A 27,712-nucleotide genomic window follows, 5' to 3' on the forward strand; every position below is an offset into this window, starting at 1 on the left:
ATGGAGGGAACTAAGGCTTGTAGAATATAGTATAGAATATAGTGTTTAGACCTGCTATAGTGTAGAGGGAGAGGAGGGATAGTAGAATATAGTATAGAATATAGTATACAGACCTGCTATAGTGTAGAGGGAGAGGAGGGATAGTAGAATATAGTATAGAATATAGTGTAGAATATAGTATAGAATATAGTATATAGACCTGCTATAGTGTAGAGGGAGAGGAGGGATAGTAGAATATAGTATAGAATATAGTATATAGACCTGCTATAGTGTAGAGGGAGAGGAGGGATAGTAGAATATAGTATAGAATATAGTATATAGACCTGCTATAGTGTAGAGGGAGAGGAGGGATAGTAGAATATAGTATAGAATATAGTATACAGACCTGCTATAGTGTAAAGGGAGAGGAGGGATAGTAGAATATAGTATAGAATATAGTGTATAGACCTGCTATAGTGTAGAGGGAGAGGAGGGATAGTAGAATATAGTATAGAATATAGTATATAGACCTGCTATAGTGTAGAGGGCAGTGACCACCAGCATGAGGACGGTAGACAGGTACAGGTTCCATCCTAAACACACCTGGACAAACAACGCCCCTGAGTACAGGTCTGTCTGATGGAGGGAGAGGAGGGGGAGGGAGGAGAGGGGGAGGGAGGGAGGAGAGGGGGAGGGAGGGAGGAGAGAGAGAGGAGGAGAGAGGGTGGAGGGATGAGGGGGAGGGAGACGAGGGAGAGAGGAGGGGTAGGGAGGAGAGAAGGTGGAGGGAGGAGAAAGGAGGGGGAGGGAGGAGAGGGGAGAGGGAGGGAGGAGAGGGGGAGAGAGAGAGGAGGGGGAGGGAGGAGAGAGGAGGGGGAGGGAGACGAGGGAGAGAGGAGGGATAGGGAGGAGAGAGGAGGGGGAGGGAGACGAGGGAGAGAGAGAGAGAGGGAGGAGAGAGAGAGAGAGAGGAGGGGGAGGGGGGAGAGAGAGGGAGGAGAGAGAGAGAGAGGGGAGGGAGGAGAAAGAGAGAGAAGGGAGGGAGGAGAGGAGGGGGAGGGAGGAGAAAGAGAGAGAGGGGAGGGAGGAGAGATATAAAGCGAGAGAGAGGGAGGAGAGAGAGAGAGGAGGGGTAGGGAGGAGAGGGGGAGGGTGGGAGGAGAAAGAGAGAGAGTGGAGGGAGGAGGGGGAGGGAGGCGAGAGCGAGAGAAGAGGGGGAGGGAGGAGAGAGAGGAGGTGGAGGGAAGAGAGAGAGGAGAGAGAGAGAAGATGGGGATTAGAGAAAGAGGAGGGAGGGGAGAGAGATGGGAGGAGAGAGCAAAAAATAGAGAAATCAGGTCATCCGTTGTCATAGTAATTGTGTTCTGACCTCTGAGACAATGACAGTCTATTCAGTGACACCAGAACAACGACTGGGCTGTGTGGTGTGATATATCATACTGATATCTTGGTGAAGACAGACAGCATCAGAGAGAGAACAGACAGGGCTGTGTGATATATCATACTGATATCTTGGTGAAGACAGACAGCATCAGAGAGAGAACAGACAGGGCTGTGTGGTATATCATACTGATATCTTGGTGAAGACAGACAGCATCAGAGAGAGAACAGACAGGGCTGTGTGGTGTGTTATATCATACTGCTATCTTGGTGAAGACAGACAGCATCAGAGAGAGAACAGACAGGGCTGTGTGATATATCATACTGATATCTTGGTGAAGACAGACAGCATCAGAGAGAGAACAGACAGGGCTGTGTGGTGTGATATATCATACTGATATCTTGGTGAAGACAGACAGCATCAGAGAGAGAACAGACAGGGCTGTGTGGTGTGATATATCATACTGATATCTTGGTGAAGACAGAGAGCATCAGAGAGAGAACAGACAGGGCTGTGTGGTGTGTTATATCATACTGATATCTTGGTGAAGACAGACAGCATCAGAGAGAGAACAGACAGGGCTGTGTGGTGTGCTATATCATACTGATATCTTGGTGAAGACAGACAGCATCAGAGAGAGAACAGACAGGGCTGTGTTGTGTGTTATATCATACTGATATCTTGGTGAAGACAGACAGCATCAGAGAGAGAACAGACAGGGCTGTGTGGTGTGTTATATCATACTGATATCTTGGTGAAGACAGACAGCATCAGAGAGAGAACAGACAGGGCTGTGTGATATATCATACTGATATCTTGGTGAAGACAAACAGCATCAGAGAGAGAACAGACAGGGCTGTGTGATGTGATATATCATACTGATATCTTGGTGAAGACAGACAGCATCAGAGAGAGAACAGACAGGGCTGTGTGATATATCATACTGCTATCTTGGTGAAGACAGACAGCATCAGAGAGAGAACAGACAGGGCTGTGTGTTATATCATACTGATATCTTGGTGAAGACAGACAGCATCAGAGAGAGAACAGACAGGGCTGTGTGATATATCATACTGATATCTTGGTGAAGACAGACAGCATCAGAGAGAGAACAGACAGGGCTGTGTGATATATCATACTGATATCTTGGTGAAGACAGACAGCATCAGAGAGAGAACAGACAGGGCTGTGTGGTGTGCTATATCATACTGATATCTTGGTGAAGACAGACAGCATCAGAGAGAGAACAGACAGGGCTGTGTTGTGTGTTATATCATACTGATATCTTGGTGAAGACAGACAGCATCAGAGAGAGAACAGACAGGGCTGTGTGGTGTGTTATATCATACTGATATCTTGGTGAAGACAGACAGCATCAGAGAGAGAACAGACAGGGCTGTGTGATATATCATACTGATATCTTGGTGAAGACAAACAGCATCAGAGAGAGAACAGACAGGGCTGTGTGATGTGATATATCATACTGATATCTTGGTGAAGACAGACAGCATCAGAGAGAGAACAGACAGGGCTGTGTGATATATCATACTGCTATCTTGGTGAAGACAGACAGCATCAGAGAGAGAACAGACAGGGCTGTGTGTTATATCATACTGATATCTTGGTGAAGACAGACAGCATCAGAGAGAGAACAGACAGGGCTGTGTGATATATCATACTGATATCTTGGTGAAGACAGACAGCATCAGAGAGAGAACAGACAGGGCTGTGTGATATATCATACTGATATCTTGGTGAAGACAGACAGCATCAGAGAGAGAACAGACAGGGCTGTGTGGTGTGATATATCATACTGATATCTTGGTGAAGACAGACAGCATCAGAGAGAGAACAGACAGGGCTGTGTGGTGTGTTATATCATACTGATATCTTGGTGAAGACAGACAGCATCAGAGAGAGAACAGACAGGGCTGTGTGGTGTGATATATCATACTGATATCTTGGTGAAGACAGACAGCATCAGAGAGAGAACAGACAGGGCTGTGTGGTGTGTTATATCATACTGATATCTTGGTGAAGACAGACAGCATCAGAGAGAGAACAGACAGGGCTGTGTGATATATCATACTGATATCTTGGTGAAGACAGACAGCATCAGAGAGAGAACAGACAGGGCTGTGTGTTATATCATACTGATATCTTGGTGAAGACAGACAGCATCAGAGAGAGAACAGACAGGGCTGAGTGGTGTGTTATATCATACTGATATATTGGTGAAGACAGACAGCATCAGAGAGAGAACAGACAGGGCTGTGTGTTATATCATACTGATATCTTGGTGAAGACAGACAGCATCAGAGAGAGAACAGACAGGGCTGTGTGATATATCATACTGATATCTTGGTGAAGACAGACAGCATCAGAGAGAGAACAGACAGGGCTGTGTGGTGTGATATATCATACTGATATCTTGGTGAAGACAGACAGCATCAGAGAGTGAACAGACAGGGCTGTGTGATATATCATACTGATATCTTGGTGAAGACAGACAGCATCAGAGAGAGAACAGACAGGGCTGTGTGATATATCATACTGATATCTTGGTGAAGACAGACAGCATCAGAGAGAGAACAGACAGGGCTGTGTGTTATATCATACTGATATATTGGTGAAGACAGACAGCATCAGAGAGAGAACAGACAGGGCTGTGTGATATATCATACTGATATATTGGTGAAGACAGACAGCATCAGAGAGAGAACAGACAGGGCTGTGTGGTGTGTTATATCATACTGATATCTTGGTGAAGACAGACAGCATCAGAGAGAGAACAGACAGGGCTGTGTGATATATCACACTGATATCTTGGTGAAGACAGACAGCATCAGAGAGAGAACAGACAGGGCTGTGTGATATATCATACTGATATCTTGGTGAAGACAGACAGCATCAGAGAGAGAACAGACAGGGCTGTGTGATATATCATACTGATATCTTGGTGAAGACAGACAGCATCAGAGAGAGAACAGACAGGGCTGTGTGATATATCATACTGATATCTTGGTGAAGACAGACAGCATCAGAGAGAGAACAGACAGGGCTGTGTGGTGTGGTATATCATACTGATATCTTGGTGAAGACAGACGGCATCAGAGAGCGAACAGACAGGGCTGTGTGGTGTGGTATATCATACTTATATCTTGGTGAAGACAGACAGCATCAGAGAGAGAACAGACAGGGCTGTGTGGTGTGGTATATCATACTGATATCTTGGTGAAGACAGACAGCATCAGAGAGAGAACAGACAGGGCTGTGTGGTGTGTTATATCATACTGATATCTTGGTGAAGACAGACAGCATCAGAGAGAGAACAGACAGGGCTGTGTGATATATCATACTGATATATTGGTGAAGACAGACAGCATCAGAGAGAGAACAGACAGGGCTGTGTGGTGTGTTATATCATACTGATATCTTGGTGAAGACAGACAGCATCAGAGAGAGAACAGACAGGGCTGTGTGGTATATCATACTGATATCTTGGTGAAGACAGACAGCATCAGAGAGAGAACAGACAGGGCTGTGTGGTGTGATATATCATACTGATATCTTGGTGAAGACAGACGGCATCAGAGAGAGAACAGACAGGGCTGTGTGATATATCATACTGATATCTTGGTGAAGACAGACAGCATCAGAGAGAGAACAGACAGGTCTGTGTGATATATCATACTGATATATTGGTGAAGACAGACAGCATCAGAGAGAGAACAGACAGGGCTGTGTGGTGTGTTATATCATACTGATATCTTGGTGAAGACAGACAGCATCAGAGAGAGAACAGACAGGGCTGTGTGATATATCATACTGATATCTTGGTGAAGACAGACAGCATCAGAGAGAGAACAGACAGGGCTGTGTGGTGTGTTATATCATACTGATATCTTGGTGAAGACAGACAGCATCAGAGAGAGAACAGACAGGGCTGTGTGATATATCATACTGATATCTTGGTGAAGACAGACAGCATCAGAGAGAGAATAGACAGGGCTGTGTGATATATCATACTGATATCTTGGTGAAGACAGACAGCATCAGAGAGAGAACAGACAGGGCTGTGTGGTATATCATACTGATATCTTGGTGAAGACAGACAGCATCAGAGAGAGAACAGACAGGGCTGTGTGATATATCATACTGATATCTTGGTGAAGACAGACAGCATCAGAGAGAGAACAGACAGGTAGGTTCTGATCCTCTCCCCTCCGAACCGACGACCGAGGTACTCCGGCATGGTCACGATCTGGAACAAACACACTGTCTGTTTAAGAGTGACGCCCAGCAGAGGAATGTTCAGGTTAAAGAATTCTTCAACTAGCTGCAACACGCAGGAAAGGGTGCAGGTACACACTCTGACTGTGTGTGTGTGTGTGTGTGTGTGTGTGTGTGTGTGTGTGTGTGTGTGTGTGTGTGTGTGTGTGTGTGTGTGTGTGTGTGTGTGTGTGTGTGTGTGTGTGTGTGTGTGTGTGTGTATGTGTGTGTGTGTGTGTGTGTGTGTGTTTGTTTGTCTGTGTGTGTGAACTCACCCCTGAAGACACATAGACTGGTACAAACACCCAAGCCAATGCCAGCAACACATAGGTGGCCTGAGAGACAGAGAGAGAGAGAGAGATAGGGGGAGAGAGAGAGAGGGAGGCAGAGAGATTGTGGGAGAGAGAGACAGAGATAGGGGGGAGAAATAGAAAGGTTTCATTAACTGTGAGACTGCCCCCTGTTGTCTGCTGATGGTACTACTACTATACATAATAATCAGCTGGTTACACTGCCCCCTGCTGTCTGCTGATGGTACTACTACTATACATAATAATCAGCTGGTTACACTGCCCCCTGCTGTCTGCTGATGGTACTACTACTATACATAATAATCAGCTGGTTACACTGCCCCCTGTTGTCTGAACAGTGAAATGCTCAGCCTGAAAAAAAGTCTGACCTGGATTTGACAGAGAATTTAATTAGAATTTGTAGAATTAACCCCAACGATGGCACGGTGTGTGTATGCAGTAGGGGTGAGTGGGGGGACCACTGGGGAAGCTGTGTATGCAGTAGGGGTGAGTGGGGGGACCACTGGGGAAGCTGTGTATGCAGTACGGGAAGCTGTGTATGCAGTACGGGAAGCTGTGTATGCAGTAGGGGTGAGTGGGGGAATCCACGGGGGAAGGTTAGTAGGGGTGAGTGGGGGAATCCACTGGGGAAGGTTAGTAGGGGTGAGTGGGGGAATCCACTGGGGAAGGTTAGTAGGGGTGAGTGGGGGAATCCACTGGGGAAGGTTAGTAGGGGTGAGTGGGGGAAACCACTGGGGAAGGTTAGTAGGGGTGAGTGGGGGAAACCACTGGGGAAGGTTAGTAGGGGTGAGTGGGGGAAACCACTGGGGAAGGTTAGTAGGGGTGAGTGGGGGAAACCACTGGGGAAGGTTAGTAGGGGTGTAACATCCTGCGCTGTTTGTTCTATAACATGTTAATTTACATTCGGAAACTATTCAGACCACTTGACCTTTTCCACATTTGGTTACGTTAAACGCCTATTCTAAAATCTATTAAATCAAATGTTTTCCTCATTAATCTACACTCAGTAACCCATAATGACAAAGTGAAAACAGATTTTTTTGCAAATGTATTAAAAAATAAAAACAGAAATAACTTATTTACATAAATATTAAGACCCTTTACTATGAGACTCTAAATTGATCTCAGGTGCATCCTGTTATCATTGATCATCCTTGAGATGTTTCTACAACTTGATAGGAGTCCACCTGTGGTAAATTCAATTGATTGAACATGATTTGGAAAGGCACACACCTGTCTATATAAGGTCCCACAGTTGACAGTGCATGTCAGAGCAAAAAACAAGCCTTGAGGTCAAAGTAATTCTCCATAGCATTTCGAGACAGGATTGTGACGAGGCACAGATCTGGGGAAGGGTACTAACACATTTCTGCAGCATTGAAGATCCCCAAGAACACAGTGGCTTCCATCAATCTTAAATGGAAGAAGTTTAGATCCATCAAGACTCTTCCTTGACCTCGCCGCCTGGCCAAACTGAGCAATCGGTGGAGAAGGGCCTTGGTAAGGGAGGTGACCAAGAACCCAACGGTCACTCTGACAGAGCTCCAGAGTTCCTCTGTGGAGATGGGAGAACCTTACAGAAGGACAACCATCTCTGCAGCACTCCACCAATCAGGTAGAGGGGCCAAACGGAAGCCACTCCTCAGTAAAAGTCACATGACAGCTCACGAAAGTTTGCCAAAAGGCAGCTAAAGACTCTCAGACCATGAGAAACAAGATTCTCTGGTCTTATGAAACCAAGATTGAACTCTTTGGCCTGAATGCCAAGCGTCACGTCTGGAGGAAACCTGGAACCATCCCTACTGTGAAGCATGGTGGTTGCAGCATCATGCTGTGGGGATGTTTTTCAGCGGCAGGGACTGGGAGACTCGTCAAGATCGAGGGAAAGATGAACGGCGCAAAGTACAGAGAAATCCTTGATGAAAACCTGCTCAGGACCTCAGACTGGGGCGAAGGTTCACCTTCCAACAGGACAACATCCTTAAGCACGCAGCCAAGACAACGCAGGAGTGTTTTCGGGACAAGTCTCTGAATGTCCTTGAGTGGCCCAGCCAGAACCCGGAATTGATCGAACATCTCTGGAGACCTGAAAGAATCTGTGCAGCGACGCTCCCCATCCAACCTGGCAGAGCTTGAGAGGATCTGCAGAGAAGAATGGGAGAAACTTCCCAAATACAGGTGTGCCAAGCTTGTAGCGTCACAACCAAGAAGACTCAAGGCTGTAATCGCTGCCAAAGGTGCTTCAACAGAGTACTGAGTAAAGGCTCTGAATACTGATGGAAATGTCATATTTCAGTTTTTAAATATTTCTAAAAACCGTTTTCTTTGTCATTATGGGGTATTATGGGTAGATTGATTTTAGAATAAGGCTGAAACGTAACAAAATGTGGAACAAGTCAAGGGGTCTGAATGCACTTTATATGCCTTGCCACTGTGATAAACAGGCCTAAAGGCCTTGCCACTGATAAACAGGCCTAAAGGCATTGCCACTGTGATAAACAGGCCTAAAGGCCTTGCCACTGTGATAAACAGGCCTAAAGGCCTTGCCACTGATAAACAGACCTAAAGGCCTCGCCACTGTGATAAACAGGCCTAAAGGCCTTGCCACTGTGATAAACAGGCCTAAAGGCCTTGCCACTGGGATAAACAGGCCTAAAGGCCTTGCCACTGATGAACAGGCCTAAAGGCCTTGCCACTGTGATAAACAGGCCTAAAGGCCTTGCCACTGTGATAAACAGGCCTAAAGGCCTTGCCACTGATAAACAGGCCTAAAGGCCTTGCCACTGTGATAAACAGGCCTAAAGGCCTTGCCACTGTGATAAACAGGCCTAAAGGCCTTGCCACTGTGATAAACAGACCTAAAGGCCTTGCCACTGATAAACAGGCCTAAAGGCCTTGCCACTGTGATAAACAGGCCTAAAGGCCTTGCCACTGTGATAAACAGGCCTAAAGGCCTTGCCACTGATAAACAGGCCTAAAGGCCTTGCCATTGTGATAAACAGTCCTAAAGGCCTTGCCACTGTGATAAACAGGCCTAAAGGCCTTGCCACTGTGATAAACAGGCCTAAAGGCCTTGCCACTGTGATAAACAGACCTAAAGGCCTTGCCACTGTGATAAACAGGCCTAAAGGCCTTGCCACTGGGATAAACAGACCTAAAGGCCTTGCCACTGTGATAAACAGGCCTAAAGGCCTTGCCACTGGGATAAACAGACCTAAAGGCCTTGCCACTGATAAACAGGCCTAAAGGCCTTGCCACTGTGATAAACAGGCCTAAAGGCCTTGCCACTGGGATAAACAGACCTAAAGGCCTTGCCACTGATAAACAGGCCTAAAGGCCTTGCCACTGTGATAAACAGACCTAAAGGCCTTGCCACTGTGATAAACAGGCCTAAAGGCCTTGCCACTGTGATAAACAGGCCTAAAGGCCTTGCCACTGGGATAAACAGACCTAAAGGCCTTGCCACTGTGATAAACAGGCCTAAAGGCCTTGCCACTGATAAACAGGCCTAAAGGCATTGCCACTGTGATAAACAGGCCTAAAGGCCTTGCCACTGTGACAAACAGGCCTAAAGGCCTTGCCACTGATAAACAGACCTAAAGGCCTCGCCACTGTGATAAACAGGCCTAAAGGCCTTGCCACTGTGATAAACAGGCCTAAAGGCCTTGCCACTGGGATAAACAGGCCTAAAGGCCTTGCCACTGATAAACAGGCCTAAAGGCCTTGCCACTGTGATAAACAGGCCTAAAGGCCTTGCCACTGGGATAAACAGACCTAAAGGCCTTGCCACTGTGATAAACAGGCCTAAAGGCCTTGCCACTGGGATAAACAGACCTAAAGGCCTTGCCACTGTGATAAACAGGCCTAAAGGCCTTGCCACTGTGATAAACAGACCTAAAGGCCTTGCCACTGATAAACAGGCCTAAAGGCCTTGCCACTGTGATAAACAGGCCTAAAGGCCTTGCCACTGGGATAAACAGACCTAAAGGCCTTGCCACTGATAAACAGGCCTAAAGGCCTTGCCACTGTGATAAACAGACCTAAAGGCCTTGCCACTGTGATAAACAGGCCTAAAGGCCTTGCCACTGTGATAAACAGGCCTAAAGGCCTTGCCACTGGGATAAACAGACCTAAAGGCCTTGCCACTGTGATAAACAGGCCTAAAGGCCTTGCCACTGATAAACAGGCCTAAAGGCATTGCCACTGTGATAAACAGGCCTAAAGGCCTTGCCACTGTGATAAACAGGCCTAAAGGCCTTGCCACTGATAAACAGACCTAAAGGCCTCGCCACTGTGATAAACAGGCCTAAAGGCCTTGCCACTGTGATAAACAGGCCTAAAGGCCTTGCCACTGGGTTAAACAGGCCTAAAGGCCTTGCCACTGATAAACAGGCCTAAAGGCCTTGCCACTGTGATAAACAGGCCTAAAGGCCTTGCCACTGTGATAAACAGGCCTAAAGGCCTTGCCACTGATAAACAGGCCTAAAGGCCTTGCCACTGTGATAAACAGGCCTAAAGGCCTTGCCACTGTGATAAACAGACCTAAAGGCCTTGCCACTGTGATAAACAGACCTAAAGGCCTTGCCACTGTGATAAACAGACCTAAAGGCCTTGCCACTGTGATTTAAAGGCCTAAAGGCCTTGCCACTGTGATAAACAGGCCTAAAGGCCTTGCCACTGTGATAAACAGACCTAAAGGCCTTGCCACTGTGATAAACAGGCCTAAAGGCCTTGCCACTGTGATAAACAGGCCTAAAGGCCTTGCCACTGGGATAAACAGACCTAAAGGCCTTGCCACTGTGATAAACAGACCTAAAGGCCTTGCCACTGTGATAAACAGGCCTAAAGGCCTTGCCACTGTGATTTAAAGGCCTAAAGGCCTTGCCACTGTGATAAACAGACCTAAAGGCCTTGCCACTGTGATTTAAAGGCCTAAAGGCCTTGCCACTGGGATAAACAGACCTAAAGGCCTTGCCACTGTGATAAACAGACCTAAAGGCCTTGCCACTGTGATAAACAGGCCTAAAGGCCTTGCCACTGTGATAAACAGACCTAAAGGCCTTGCCACTGTGATAAACAGACCTAAAGGCCTCGCCACTGTGATAAACAGGCCTAAAGGCCTTGCCACTGTGATAAACAGACCTAAAGGCCTTGCCACTGTGATAAACAGACCTAAAGGCCTTGCCACTGTGATAAACAGACCTAAAGGCCTTGCCACTGATAAACAGACCTAAAGGCCTTGCCACTGTGATAAACAGACCTAAAGGCCTTGCCACTGTGATAAACAGGCCTAAAGGCCTTGCCACTGATAAACAGGCCTAAAGGCCTTGCCACTGATAAACAGACCTAAAGGCCTTGCCACTGTGATAAACAGACCTAAAGGCCTTGCCACTGTGATAAACAGACCTAAAGGCCTTGCCACTGTGATAAACAGGCCTAAAGGCCTTGCCACTGTGATAAACAGGCCTAAAGGCCTTGCCACTGGGATAAACAGACCTAAAGGCCTTGCCACTGTGATAAACAGACCTAAAGGCCTTGCCACTGTGATAAACAGGCCTAAAGGCCTTGCCACTGTGATTTAAAGGCCTAAAGGCCTTGCCACTGTGATAAACAGACCTAAAGGCCTTGCCACTGTGATTTAAAGGCCTAAAGGCCTTGCCACTGGGATAAACAGACCTAAAGGCCTTGCCACTGTGATAAACAGACCTAAAGGCCTTGCCACTGTGATAAACAGGCCTAAAGGCCTTGCCACTGTGATAAACAGACCTAAAGGCCTTGCCACTGTGATAAACAGACCTAAAGGCCTCGCCACTGTGATAAACAGGCCTAAAGGCCTTGCCACTGTGATAAACAGACCTAAAGGCCTTGCCACTGTGATAAACAGACCTAAAGGCCTTGCCACTGTGATAAACAGACCTAAAGGCCTTGCCACTGATAAACAGACCTAAAGGCCTTGCCACTGTGATAAACAGACCTAAAGGCCTTGCCACTGTGATAAACAGGCCTAAAGGCCTTGCCACTGATAAACAGGCCTAAAGGCCTTGCCACTGATAAACAGACCTAAAGGCCTTGCCACTGTGATAAACAGACCTAAAGGCCTTGCCACTGTGATAAACAGACCTAAAGGCCTTGCCACTGTGATAAACAGACCTAAAGGCCTTGCCACTGTGATTTAAAGGCCTAAAGGCCTTGACACTGTGATTTAAAGGCCTAAAGGCCTTGACACTGTGATTTAAAGGCCTAAAGGCCTTGCCACTGTGATAAACGGGCCTAAAGGCAGGGACAATAAGAAGACACACATTTGTTTCATCTCAAAAGCAGAGAGCAACCTCTGTCCGGTGAAGTGCACAAAGCCATTTGCTTCTAACAAACAGTCAGATGACCTACAGCAAGGTCAAGCAAGGTTCATGTTTCAGACATTATGGGACCACTAAACAACTATTGATTTAAAACCACGGAGAGTTTAGCGTGTACAGTTAAGATCTGCCTTCAATTAGCCTTTTACACAACGGGCCATTGGAACACTGTGATAAACTTGGATTAGCAAACACAACGGGCCATTGGAACACTGTGATAAACTTGGATTAGCAAACACAACGGGCCATTGGAACACTGTGATAAACTTGGATTAGCAAACACAACAGGCCATTGGAACACTGTGATAAACTTGGATTAGCAAACACAACGGGCCATTGGAACACTGTGATAAACTTGGATTAGCAAACACAACGGGCCATTGGAACACTGTGATAAACTTGGATTAGCAAACACAACGGGCCATTGGAACACTGTGATAAACTTGGATTAGCAAACACAACGGGCCATTGGAACACTGTGATAAACTTGGATTAGCAAACACAACAGGCCATTGGAACACTGTGATAAACTTGGATTAGCAAACACAACGGGCCATTGGAACACTGTAATTTCTGATCAATTTGATGTTATTTTAAATGGACCAAAAATGTGCTTTTCTTTGAAAAACAAGGACATTTGTAAGTGGCCCTGAACTTTTGAACGGTAGTGTAAATTACTCAGTAACTCAGTGACTCATGTTTGCATCTCAATGTGATAAAAAACAGCCTGCATGTTCCTCACAAAGAGGACAACTGCTGTTACTGAGCCAGATGTCTGTGTTTCAGGGGAGAAAAACAGTCCTATGTTGTTCTGTCTGTCTGTATGCTGATATGTTGCTCTGTCTGTCTGTCTGCTGATATGTTGCTCTGTCTGTCTGTGTGCTGATATGTTGCTCTGTCTGAATGCGTGCTGATATGTTGCTCTGTCTATCTGTGGGCTGATATGTTGCTCTGTCTGAATGCGTGCTGATATGTTGCTCTGTCTATCTGTGTGCTGATATGTTGCTCTGTCTGTCTGCGTGCTGATATGTTGCTCTGTCTGTCTGTCTGCGTGCTGATATGTGGCTCTGTCTGTCTGCGTGCTAATATGTTGCTCTGTCTGTCTGTGTGCTGATATGTTGCTCTGTCTGTCTGCGTGCTGATATGTTGCTCTGTCTGTCTGCGTGCTGATATGTTGCTCTGTCTGTCTGTCTGTGTGCTGATATGTGGCTCTGTCTGTCTGCGTGCTGATATTTTGCTATGTCTGTCTGTGTGCTGATATGTGGCTCTGTCTGTCTGCGTGCTGATATGTTGCTCTGTCTGTCTGCGTGCTGCTTGTCCTTTGTTGCAACCACTCTTCCAGCTCCACTCTTCCAGCTCCACTCTTCCTACAACCACTCTTCCAGCTCCGCTCTTCCAGCTCCACTCTTCCTACAACCACTCTTCCAGCTCCACTCTTCCAGCTCCACTCTTCCTACAACCACTCTTCCAGCTCCACTCTTCCAGCTCCACTCTTCCAGCTCCACTCTTCCTACAACCACTCTTCCAGCTCCGCTCTTCCAGCTCCACTCTTCCTACAACCCCTCTTCCAGCTCCACTCTTCCAGCTCCACTCTTCCTACAACCACTCTTCCAGCACTCTTCCTACAACCACTCTTCCAGCACTCTTCCTACAACCACTCTTCCTACAGCCACTCTTCCAGCTCCACTCTTCCATCAACCACTCTTCCAGCTCCACCCTTCCTACAACCACTCTTTCAGCTCCACTCTTCCTACAACCACTCTTCCAGCTCCGCTCTTCCTACAGCCACTCTTCCAGCTCCACTCTTCCATAAACCACTCTTCCAGCAACTACTCTTCCTACAACCACTCTTCCTGCTCCACTCTTCCAGCAACCACTCTTCCTACAACCACTCTTCCAGCAACCACTCTTCCTACAACCACTCTTCCTACAACCACTCTTCCTACAACCACTCTTCCAGCAACCACTCTTCCTACAACCACTCTTCCAGCAACCACTCTTCCAGCAACCACTCTTCCTACAACCACTCTTCCTACAACCACTCTTCCAGCAACCACTCTTCCAGCAACCACTCTTCCTACAACCACTCTTCCAGCAACCACTCTTTCTACAACCACTCTTCCAGCAACCACTCTTCCTACAACCACTCTTCCAGCAACCACTCTTCCTACAACCACTCTTCCTACAACCACTCTTCCTACAACCACTCTTCCAGCAACCACTCTTCCTACAACCACTCTTCCAGCAACCACTCTTCCAGCAACCACTCTTCCTACAACCACTCTTCCTACAACCACTCTTCCAGCAACCACTCTTCCAGCAACCACTCTTCCTACAACCACTCTTCCAGCAACCACTCTTTCTACAACCACTCTTCCAGCAACCACTCTTCCTACAACCACTCTTCCTACAACCACTCTTCCAGCTCCACTCTTCCAACAACCACTCTATCTACAACCACTCTTCCAGCAACCACTCTTCCTACAACCACTCTTCCAGCAACCACTCTTCCTACAACCACTCTTCTAGCTCCACTCTTCCAGCTCCACTCTTCCAGCAACCACTCTTCCAGCTCCACTCTTCCAGCAACCACTCTTCCTACAACCACTCTTCCTACAACCACTCTTCCAGCAACCACTCTTCCTACAACCACTCTTCCAGCAACCACTCTTCCTACAACCACTCTTCTAGCTCCACTCTTCCAGCTCCACTCTTCCAGCAACCACTCTTCCAGCAACCACTCTTCCTACAACCACTCTTCCAGCTCCACTCTTCCTACAACCACTCTTCCAGCAACCACTCTTCCAGCTCCACTCTTCCAGCAACCACTCTTCCAGCTCCACTCTTCCTACAACCACTCTTCCAGCAACCACTCTTCCAGCACCACTCTTCATACAACCACTCTTCCAGCAACCACTCTTCCAGCTCCACTCTTCCAGCAACCACTCTTCCTACAACCACTCTTCCAGCAAGCACTCTTCCAGCTCCACTCTTCCTACAACCACTCTTCCAGCAAGCACTCTTCCAGCAAGCACTCTTCCAGCTCCACTCTTCCTACAACCACTCTTCCTACAACCACTCTTCCAGCACCACTCTTCATACAACCACTCTTCCAGCTCTGCTTAGTCTAATACAATGACAACTTAAAGATACCAAAAACGATTTAGTCCAATCAACTTAAGCTAAATATAATGTTAATGTCCATGGTTCTGATTTCTGTGTGTGTGTGTGTGTGTTTGTGCAAGTAGAAAAACATATTGACTCACCCTACCTGTAGAGAAACGCCAACACCATCCTCCTCTCTTTCATGTTGCCTAAACGGTCTTTCACTCTGTCATACAGTACACGCTTTTCGTTTTTTGTGGTCCTAGGCTACCTGGCTAAAATGCTAGCTCGCTAACCTAACTTCCATTCATGGCCAACGTTAGCTAGGTAACATCAGCCTTCTACATCTAGCTACATGTTGAACTCCCATCCTCTCAGACCAGGGGTAAAACAATGTATGAATTAATGGTTGGATCAGAATCACAGTTATAATCATTGGCCACAGAGAACTAAGTAAAACCACAAGTCCAAATCCCTATATCCATCCCATGGGTAATTTAGGAAACTGAGCCTTTGAAGAAAAAAAAATGTACCCCTTTTTTTCTCCCCAATTTTGTGGTATCCAATTGGTAGTTACAGTCTTGTCTCATCGCTGCAACTCCCGTACAGACTCGGGAGAGGCGAAGGTCGAGAGCCATGCGTCCTCCGAAACACAACCAAACCAAGCCGCACTGCTTCTTGACACAATGCACATCCAAACCGGAAGCTAGCCGCACCAATGTGTCGGAGGAAACACTGTGCACCTAGCGACCTGGTCAGTGCGCACTGCGCCCGGCCCGCCACAGGAGCCGCTAGTGCACGATGAGACAAAGATATCCCTACCGGCCAAACCCTCCCTATCCCGGACGACGCTGGGCCAATTGTGCGCCGCCCCATCGGCCTCCCGGTCGCGGCCGGCTGCGACAGAGCCTGGGCTCGAACCCAGAATCTCTGGTGGCACAGCTTAGACCACTGCGCCACCCACGAGGACTCGGAAACGGACCATTTTAGCTAGCTAGCCACCGGAGGACAACAACACAAGGAGATGCAATGATTCAAGTTGTTTCTGTCAATGACGTATCTCTTTTGATGCGATGTGATTGGAGACAAGCCTTCCCTTGACACATTGTTTTGGTGTGCCAGGACCATTCATGACGTATCTCTCTCGATGTGATTGGAGAGAAGCCTTCCCCTGATACGTTGTTTTGGTGTGCCAGGACCATTCATGACGTATCTCTCTCTCTCGATGTGATTGGAGAGAAGCCTTCCCCTGATACGTTGTTTTGGTGTGCCAGGACCATTCAGTTGAGCTCAACGCTGATTATTTATTAATGTTTTTATCAAGGGAGGCCAAATGCTCGCTGGCTTCACTTGCCTTCAATGCTTCGGGCAGCAACAATGTCATACTCTTTATGACCAGACCGAATCCGATAGATGGGGACACACACAGAGACAGAGGGGGATCTGTTTCACTCGCTCAGATGCTTCATCCGCTGGGATGCTTCATCCGCTGGGATGCTTCATCCGCTGGGATGCTTCATCCGCTGGGATGCTTCATCCGCTGGGATACATTCAGCCTCTTGTGAATTGAAGGACAATTATGAAAACTTAGATGAAAGAGAAATATTTTAAATGTTTTTTTCATGGTCAATTTTCTGGGGAAGCCTGGCTTCCATTGGCATCCATGAATACGCACCACTGTGTGTGTAAATGTACGTGTGTGTGTGTGTGTGTGTGTGTGTGTGTGTGTCCTTACGTTCCATTCGAAGCCAGCTACAGCGATGCCTCCGGCAGCTCCTGTTCCAGCCAGACCGATGAACAGACCAGAGCCCTCGCTACTGGCAAACAGAGAGGCTCCGATCTACACACAGATACACACAGACACACAGATACACGCAGACACACACACAAACCCCGCACACAGATACACACAGACACACACAAACACCGCACACAGATACACACAGATACCACACACAGACACACACAAACACCACCCACAGATACACACAGATACACACACAAACACCACACACAGATACACACATACACACACAAACACCGCACACAGATACACACAGATACCACACACAGATACACACAGATACACACATACACCGCACACAGATACACACAGACACACACAAACACCACCCACAGATACACACAGATACACACACAAACACCACACACAGATACACACATACACACACAAACACCGCACACAGACACACACAAACACCACACACAGATACACACAGATACCACACACAGATACACACAGATACACAGACACACACAAACACCACACACAGATACACACAGACACACACAAACACCACACACAGATACACACAGACACACACAAACACCACACACAGATACACACAGATACACACAGACACACACAAACCCCGCACACAGATACACACAGACACACAAACACCACACACAGATACACACAGACACACACAAACACCACACACAGATACACACAGACACACACAGACACACACAAACACAGCACACAGATACACACAGACACACACAAACACCACACACAGATACACACAGATACACACACAAACACCACACACAGACACACAACTGGTAAACAGAGCGGCTCTGATCTTCCACAAGAAGAGCAGGAAATGGAGGACTGTGAGATCAACAGCAGATGTAACAGACTTTAAGATCTGACTCACCGGCCACCAGGCCATGTCTCTCCCAGCCAGGAAGTATCCACTCAGAGTGTTCCTGCTGACCCTGCACGACGACTGAAAAACACACCAGAGATCCATAGTTACACAGAGTTACACACACACCGGACAGAGTTCCATAGTTACACAGAGTTACACACAAACCAGACAGAGTTCCATAGTTACACAGAGTTACACACTCACCAGACAGAGTTCCATAGTTACACACAAACCAGACAGAGTTCCATAGTTACACACAAACCAGACAGAGTTACATAGTAACACAGAGTTACACACAAACCAGACAGAGTTACATAGTAACACACATCAGACAGAGTTACATAGTAACACACATCAGACAGAGTTACATAGTAACACAGAGTTACACACACATCAGACAGAGTTACATAGTAACACAGAGTTACACACACATCAGACAGAGTTCCATAGTAACACACATCAGACAGAGTTACATAGTAACACACATCAGACAGGGTTACATAGTTACACACATCAGACAGAGTTACATAGTAACACAGAGTTACACACACATCAGACAGAGTTACATAGTAACACACATCAGACAGAGTTACATAGTAACACACATCAGACAGGGTTACATAGTTACACACATCAGACAGAGTTACATAGTAACACAGAGTTACACACACATCAGACAGAGTTACATAGTAACACACATCAGACAGAGTTACATAGTAACACACATCAGACAGACAGACAGACAGACAGACAGACAGACAGTATTAGGTAAGTCTCACCCAGATGCCGACGGCTACGTTGAGCAGGAAGTAAGCAGCGATGATGATGATGTCAGAGATACTGAAGGACTGGGACAGAGCAAAGAACTGGGTGGTGGAGTTGGACGCCATTACTGACCACTCACACTAACACACTCACACACACCTAACACATACACCTAACCCTAACACACACCTAACCCTAACACACACCTAACCCTAACACACACACATACCTAACCCCAGACCTGACCACTGCTTCAGACACACCGTACACTAACCCTAAACCTGACCACTGATTCACTAACCCCACACCTGACCAATGCTGCAGACACTATGGAGAACGAGTAGGAGAGAGAGAGAGAGAACAGGGGCAGGAGATCGGGGGACTTTGTGTCAATTGATGATTAAACACCTCTGCTAATGTATGTTTAGAGAAACACGCTGACACACACACTACCTGCTGGCTGGGAGGTAATGGAGTGTGTGTGTTGGAGGTCACACATGAAGCTCGTGTGAGCAGAGTGGACTCAGGTCAGACACCACCAACGGTCAGCAGAGTGGACCCAGATCAGACACCACCAACAGTCAGCAGAGTGGACTCAGGTCAGACACCACCAACAGTCAGCAGAGTGGACTCAGGTCAGACACCACCAACAGTCAGCAGAGTGGACCCAGGTCAGACACCACCAACAGTCAGCAGAGTGGACTCAGGTCAGACACCACCAACAGTCAGCAGAGTGGACTCAGGTCAGACACCACCAGCGGTCAGCAGTGTGGACCCAGGTCAGACACCACCAACGGTCAGCAGAGTGGACCCAGGTCAGACACCACCAACAGTCAGCAGAGTGGACTCAGGTCAGACACCACCAACAGTCAGCAGAGTGGACCCAGGTCAGACACCATCAACAGTCAGCAGAGTGGACTCAGGCCAGACACCACCAACAGCCTCTCACCAACGGTCAGCAGAGTGGACTCAGGTCAGACACCACCAACAGCCTCTCATCAACAGTCAGCAGAGTGGAATCAGGTCAGACACCACCAACGGTCAGCAGAGTGGACCCAGGTCAGACACCACCAACAGCCTCTCACCAACGGGCAGCAGAGTAGACCCAGGTCAGACAACACCAATGGTCAGCAGAGTGGACTCAGGTCAGACACCACCAACAGTCAGCAGAGTGGACCCAGGTCAGACACCACCAACAGCCTCTCACCAACGGTCAGCAGAGTGGACCCAGGTCAGACACCATCAACAGCCTCTCACCAACGGTCAGCAGAGTGGACTCAGGTCAGACACACCACCAACGGTCAGCAGAGTGGACCCAGGTCACACACCACCAACAGCCTCTCACCAACGGTCAGCAGAGTGGACTCAGCTCAGACACCACCAACGGTCTGCAGAGTGGACCCAGGTCAGACACCACCAACAGCCTCTCACCAACGGTCAGCAGAGTGGACACAGGTCAGACACCACCAACGGTCAGCAGAGTGGACCCAGGTCAGACACCACCAACGGTCAGCAGAGTGGACCCAGGTCAAACACCACCAACAGCCTCTCACCAACGGTCAGCAGAGTGGACCCAGGTCAGACACCACCAACAGCCTCTCATCAACAGTCAGCAGAGTGGAATCAGGTCAGACACCACCAACGGTCAGCAGAGTGGACCCAGGTCAGACACCACCAACAGCCTCTCACCAACGGTCAGCAGAGTGGACCCAGGTCAGACACCATCAACAGTCTCTCACCCACGGTCAGCAGAGTGGACTCAGGTCAGACACACCACCAACGGTCAGCAGTGGACCCAGGTCAGACACCATCAACAGCCTCTCACCAACGGTCAGCAGAGTGGACTCAGGTCAGATGACACCAACGGTCAGCAGAGTGGACTCAGGTCAGACACCACCAACGGTCTGCAGAGTGGACCCAGGTCAGACACCACCAACAGCCTCTCACCAACGGTCAGCAGAGTGGACCCAGGTCAGACACCACCAACAGTCAGCAGAGTCAGACACCTCCAACGGTCAGCAGAGTGGACCCAGGTCAGACACCACCAACAACCTCTCATCAACAGTTAGCAGAGTGGAATAAGGTCAGACACCACCAACGGTCAGCAGAGTGGACCCAGGTCAGACACCACCAACAGCCTCTCACCAACGGGCAGCAGAGTGGACTCAGGTCAAACACCACCAACGGTCAGTAGAGTGGACCCAGGTCAGACAACACCAACGGTCAGCAGAGTGGACTCAGGTCAGACACCACCAACGGTCAGCAGACTGGACCCAGGTCAAACACCACCAACAGCCTCTCACCAACGGTCAGCAGAGTGGACCCAGGTCAGACACCACCAACAGTCAGCAGAGTCAGACACCTCCAACGGTCAGCAGAGTGGACCCAGGTCAGACACCACCAACAACCTCTCATCAACAGTTAGCAGAGTGGAATCAGGTCAGACACCACCAACGGTCAGCAGAGTGGACCCAGGTCAGACACCACCAACAGCCTCTCACCAACGGGCAGCAGAGTAGACTCAGGTCAGACGACACCATCGGTCAGCAGAGTGGACTCAGGTCAGACACCACCAACGGTCTGCAGAGTGGACCCAGGTCAGACACCACCAACAGCCTCTCACCAACGGTCAGCAGAGTGGACGCAGGTCAGACACCACCAACGGTCAGCAAAGTGGACCCAGGTCAAACACCACCAACAGCCTCTCACCAACGGTCAGCAGAGTGGACCCAGGTCAGACACCACCAACGGTCAGCAGAGTGGACTCAGGTCAGACAACACCAACGGTCAGCAGAGTGGACTCAGGTCAGACACCACCAACGGTCTGCAGAATGGACCCAGGTCAGACACCATCAACAGCCTCTCACCAACAGTCAGCAGAGTGGACTCAGGTCAGACACCACCAACAGTCAGCAGAGTGGACTCAGGTCAGACACCACCAACGGTCAGCAGAGTGGACCCAGGTCAGACACCACCAACAGCCTCTCACCAGCGGTCAGCAGTGTGGACTCAGGTCAGACACCACCAACGGTCAGCAGAGTGAACCCAGGTCAAACACCACCAACAGCCCATGGTCTCACCCACGGTCAGCAGAGTGGACTCAGGTCAGACACCCCCAACGGTCTGCAGAGTGGACTCAGTTCAGACACCACCAACAGTCAGCAGAGTGGACCCAGGTCAGACACCACCAACGGTCAGCAGAGTGGACCCAGGTCAGACACCACCAACGATCAGCAGAGTGGACCCAGGTCAGACACCACCAACAGTCAGCAGAGTGGACCCAGGTCAGACACCACCAACGGTCAGCAGAGTGGACTCAGGTCAGACACCACCAGAGTGGACCCAGGTCAGACACCAACAGAGTGGACCCAGATCAAACACCACCAGAGTGGACCCAGGTCAAACACCACCAACAGTCAGCAGAGTGGACCCAGGTCAGACACCACCAACGGTCAGCAGAGTGGACTCAGGTCAGACACCACCAGAGTGGACTCAGGTCAGACACCACCAGAGTGGACCCAGGTCAGACACCACCAGAGTGGACCCAGGTCAGACACCACCAGAGTGGACCCAGGTCAGACACCACCAGAGTGGACCCAGGTCAGACACCACCAGAGTGGACCCAGGTCAAACACCACCAGAGTGGACCCAGGTCAAACACCACCAGAGTGGACCCAGGTCAAACACCACCAACAGTCAGCAGAGTGGACCCAGGTCAGACACCACCAGAGTGGACTCAGGTCAGACACCACCAGAGTGGACCCAGGTCAGACACCACCAGAGTGGACCCAGGTCAGACACCACCAGAGTGGACCCAGGTCAGACACCACCAGAGTGGACCCAGGTCAGACACCACCAGAGTGGACCCAGGTCAGACACCACCAGAGTGGACCCAGGTCAGACACCACCAGAGTGGACCCAGGTCAGACACCACCAGAGTGGACCCAGGTCAAACACCACCAGAGTGGACCCAGGTCAGACACCATCAACAGTCAGCAGAGTGGACTCAGGTCAGACACCACCAACGGTCTGCAGAGTGGACTCAGGTCAGACACCATCAACACCATTACTAGTCAAACACTCTAACCACTAGGCTACTTGCTGGTTACTAGTCCAACTCTCTAACCACTAGGCTACTTGCTGGTTACTAGTCCAACTCTCTAACCACTAGGCTACCTGCTGGTTACTAGTCCAACACTCTAACCACTAGGCTACCTGCTGGTTAATAGTCCAACACTCTAACCACTAGGCTACCTGCTGGTTACTAGTCCAACACTCTAACCACTAGGCTACCTGCTGGTTACTAGTCCAACGCTCCAACCACTAGGCTACCTACTGGTTACTAGTCCAACGCTCTAACCACTAGGCTACCTGCTGGTTACTGGTCCAACACTCTAACCACTAGGCTACCTGCTGGATACTAGTTCAACGCTCTAACCACTAGGCTACCTGCTGGTTACTAGTCCAACGCTCTAACCACTAGGATACCTACTGGTTACTAGTCCAACGCTCTAACCACTAGGCTACCTGCTGGTTACTGGTCCAACACTCTAACCACTAGGCTACCTGCTGGATACTAGTTCAACGCTCTAACCACTAGGCTACCTGCTGGTTACTAGTCCAACGCTCTAACCACTAGGCTACCTGCTGGTTACTGGCCCTTCTGGTGTGTTTGTGTGTCTAGGTAACATCCGTTGGTCAGTGTGTTTTAGCGAGAGAAACAGATGGCTCTGACGTCACACACACACTGCCATCACCATCAATCTCTCACACACACACACACACACACACACACACACACCGTAAACACACACACACACACACACACACACACAGACACACACACACACCGTAAACACACACACACACAGACACACAGACACACACACACACATCATAGACACAAACACACACACACCAGGCAGGAGAAGTGAACATGTTCAACATCAATCATCCAGCTGACAGAATAAATACATCAACTGGAATACAGTACAGACCAGAGGAGGCTGGTGGGGGAGGCTGGAATACAGAACAGACCAGAGGAGGCTGGTGGGGGAGGCTGGAATACAGTACAGACCAGAGGAGGCTGGTGGGGGAGGCTGGAATACAGTAAAGACCAGAGGAGGCTGGTGGGGGAGGCTGGAAAACAGAACAGACCAGAGGAGGCTGGTGGGAGGACGCTGGAACACAGTACAGTCCAGAGGAGGCTGGAATACAGTACAGACCAGAGGAGGCTGGTGGGGGAGGCTGGAATACAGTAAAGACCAGAGGAGGCTGGTGGGAGGAGGCTGGAACACAGTACAGTCCAGAGGAGGCTGGAACACAGAACAGACCAGAGGAGGCTGGTGGGGGAGGCTGGAATACAGTAAAGACCAGAGGAGGCTGGAACACAGAACAGACCAGAGGAGGCTGGTGGGGGAGGCTGGAATACAGTAAAGACCAGAGGAGGCTGGAACACAGAACAGACCAGAGGAAGCTGGTGGGGGAGGCTGGAATACAGTAAAGACCAGAGGAGGCTGGAACACAGAACAGACCAGAGGAGGCTGGTGGGGGAGGCTGGAATACAGTAAAGACCAGAGGAGGCTGGAACACAGAACAGACCAGAGGAGGCTGGTGGGGGAGGCTGGAATACAGTACAGACCAGAGGAGGCTGATGGGGGAGGCTGGAATACAGTAAAGCCCAGAAGAGGCAGTGTGGGAGGAGGCTGGAATACAGTAAAGACCAGAGGAGGCTGGTGGGGGAGGCTGGAATACTGTAAAGACCAGAGGAGGCTGGTGGGAGGAGGCTGGAACACAGTACAGTCCAGAGGAGGCTGGTGGGAGGAGGCTGGAATACTGTAAAGACCAGAGGAGGCTGGTGGGGGAGGCTGGAAAACAGAACAGACCAGAGGAGACTGGAATACAGTACAGACCAGAGGAGGCTGGTGGGGGAGGCTGGAATACAGAACAGTCCAGAGGAGGCTGGAATACAGTACAGACCAGAGGAGGCTGGTGTGGGGAGGCTGGAATACAGAACAGTCCAGAGGAGGCTGGAATACAGTACAGACCAGAGGAGGCTGGTGGGAGGAGGCTGGAATACAGAACAGACCAGAGGAGGCTGGTGGGGGAGGCTGGAATACAGTACAGACCAGAGGAGGCTGGAACACAGTACAGACCAGAGGAGGCTGGTGGGGGATGCTGGAATACAGTACAGACCAGAGGAGGCTGGAATACAGAACAGACCAGAGGAGGCTGGTGGGGGAGGCTGGAATACAGAACAGACCAGAGGAGGCTGGTTGGGGGAGGCTGGAATACAGTACAGACCAGAGGAGGCTGGTGGGGGAGGCTGGAATACAGTACAGACCAGAGGAGGCTGGTGGGGGAGGCTGGAATACAGTACAGACCAGAGGAGGCTGGTGGGAGGAGGCTGGAATACAGTACAGACCAGAGGAGGCTGGAATACAGAACAGACCAGAGGAGGCTGGTGGGAGGAGGCTGGAGGGAGGAGGCTGAAATACAGTACAGACCAGAGGAGGCTGGTTGGGGGAGGCTGGAATACAGTACAGACCAGAGGAGGCTGGTGGGGGAGGCTGGAATACAGTACAGACCAGAGGAGGCTGATGCGAGGAGGCTGGAATACAGAACAGACCAGAGGAGGCTGGTGGGGGAGGCTGGAATACAGTACAGACCAGAGGAGGCTGGAATACAGAACAGACCAGAGAAGGCTGGAATACAGAACAGACCAGAGGAGGCTGGTGGGGGAGGCTGGAATATAGTACAGACCAGAGGAGGCTGGTGTGGGGAGGCTGGAATACAGAACAGACCAGAGGAGGCTGGTGGGAGGAGGCTGGAATACAGTACAGACCAGAGGAGGCTGGTGGGAGTAGGCTGGAATACAGAACAGACCAGAGGAGGCTGGTGGGAGGAGGCTGGGATACAGAACAGACCAGAGGAGGCTGGTTGGGGGAGGTTGGAATACAGAACAGACCAGAGGAGGCTGGTGGGGGAGGCTGGAAAACAGAACAGACCAGAGGAGGCTGGAATACAGTACAGACCAGAGGAGGGTGGTGGGGGAGGCTGGAATACAGAACAGACCAGAGGAATCCCCCAGGAGGGTATCTCTCCAGGAACAGGGTAGGACAGGTCTGATAACAGGGTAGGACAGGTCTGATACAGGTCTGATAACAGGGTAGGACAGGTCTGATAACAGGGTAGGGCAGGTCTGATAACAGGGTAGGGCAGGTCTGATAACAAGGTAGGACAGGTCTGAATACAGGGTAGGACAGGTCTGATAACAGGGTAGGGCAGGTCTGACTACAGGGTAGGACAGGTCTGACAACAGGGTAGGACAGGTCTGATAGCAGGGTAGGACAGGTCTGATAACAGGGTAGGGCAGGTCTGACAACAGGGTAGGGCAGGTCTGATAACAGGGTAGGACAGGTCTGATAACAGGGTAGGGCAGGTCTGACAACAGGGTAGGACAGGTCTGATAACAAGGTAGGACAGGTATGAATACAGGGTAGGACAGGTCTGATAACAGGGTAGGACAGGTCTGATAACAGGGTAGGGAAGGTCTGATAACAGGGTAGGACAGGTCTAATAACAGGGTAGGACAGGTCTGATAACAGGGTAGGACAGGTCTAATAACAGGGTAGGACAGGTCTAATAACAGGGTAGCACAGGTCTGATAACAGGGTATTCATAATTTCACTGTGAGGTCTACTACACCTGTTGTATTCAGCATTTCACTGTGAGGTCTACTACACCTGTTGTATTCATCATTTCACTGTGAGGTCTAATACACCTGTTGTATTCAGCATTTCACTGTGAGGTCTACTACACCTGTTGTATTCAGCATTTCACTGTGAGGTCTACTACACCTGTTGTATTCAGCATTTCACTGTAAGGTCTACTACACCTGTTGTATTCAGCATTTCACTGTGAGGTCTACTACACCTGTTGTATTCAGCATTTCACTGTGAGGTCTACTACACCTGTTGTATTCAGCATTTCACTGTGAGGTCTACTACACCTGTTGTATTCAGCATTTCACTGTGAGGTCTACTACACCTGTTGTATTCAGCATTTCACTGTAAGGTCTACTACACCTGTTGTATTCAGCATTTCACTGTGAGGTCTACTACACCTGTTGTATTCAGCATTTCACTGTGAGGTCTACTACACCTGTTTTATTCAGCATTTCACTGTGAGGTCTACTACACCTGTTGTATTCAGTATTTCACTGTGAGGTCTACTACACCTGTTGTATTCAGCATTTCACTGTGAGGTCTACTACACCTGTTGTATTCAGCATTTCACTGTGAGGTCTACTACACCTGTTGTATTCAGCATTTCACTGTGAGGTCTACTACACCTGTTGTATTCAGCATTTCACTGTGAGGTCTACTACACCTGTTGTATTCATCATTTCACTGTCAGGTCTACTACACCTGTTGTATTCAGTATTTCACTGTGAGGTCTACTACACCTGTTGTATTCAGCATTTCACTGTGAGGTCTACTACACCTGTTGTATTCAGCATTTCACTGTGAGGTCTACTACACCTGTTGTATTCAGCATTTCACTGTGAGGTCTACTACACCTGTTGTATTCAGCATTTCACTGTGAGGTCTACTACACCTGTTGTATTCAGCATTTCACTGTGAGGTCTACTACACCTGTTGTATTCATCATTTCACTGTGAGGTCTACTACACCTGTTGTATTCATCATTTCACTGTGAGGTCTACTACACCTGTTGTATTCAGCATTTCACTGTGAGGTCTACTACACCTGTTGTATTCATCATTTCACTGTGAGGGGTACTACACCTGTTGTATTCAGCATTTAACTGTGAGGTCTACTACACCTGTTGTATTCAGCATTT

General features: G+C 49.1%; 1 protein-coding gene across 1 annotated transcript in view; it reads right to left on the reverse strand.

The window, feature by feature from the left end:
- The window catches only part of LOC118948947 (sodium/glucose cotransporter 5-like), an 88,820-nt gene extending 69,495 nt beyond the window's left edge, over positions 1–19,325 (reverse strand). Inside the window, exons 1-6 of the mRNA XM_036973593.1 lie at positions 18,862–19,325; positions 18,089–18,160; positions 17,140–17,244; positions 5,908–5,967; positions 5,520–5,624; positions 510–615 (exon numbers count right to left, since the gene is read on the reverse strand). Coding sequence (XP_036829488.1) covers positions 510–615; positions 5,520–5,624; positions 5,908–5,967; positions 17,140–17,244; positions 18,089–18,160; positions 18,862–18,972 — 559 coding nt within the window. The 5' untranslated portion in view covers positions 18,973–19,325. The remainder of the gene's footprint in view (positions 1–509; positions 616–5,519; positions 5,625–5,907; positions 5,968–17,139; positions 17,245–18,088; positions 18,161–18,861) is intronic.
- Between the last annotated feature and the right edge of the window lie 8,387 nt (positions 19,326–27,712).

The sequence above is a fragment of the Oncorhynchus mykiss genome, unplaced genomic scaffold, assembly GCF_013265735.2.
Source record: "Oncorhynchus mykiss isolate Arlee unplaced genomic scaffold, USDA_OmykA_1.1 un_scaffold_272, whole genome shotgun sequence".
Taxonomy (NCBI): Eukaryota; Metazoa; Chordata; class Actinopteri; order Salmoniformes; family Salmonidae; genus Oncorhynchus; species Oncorhynchus mykiss.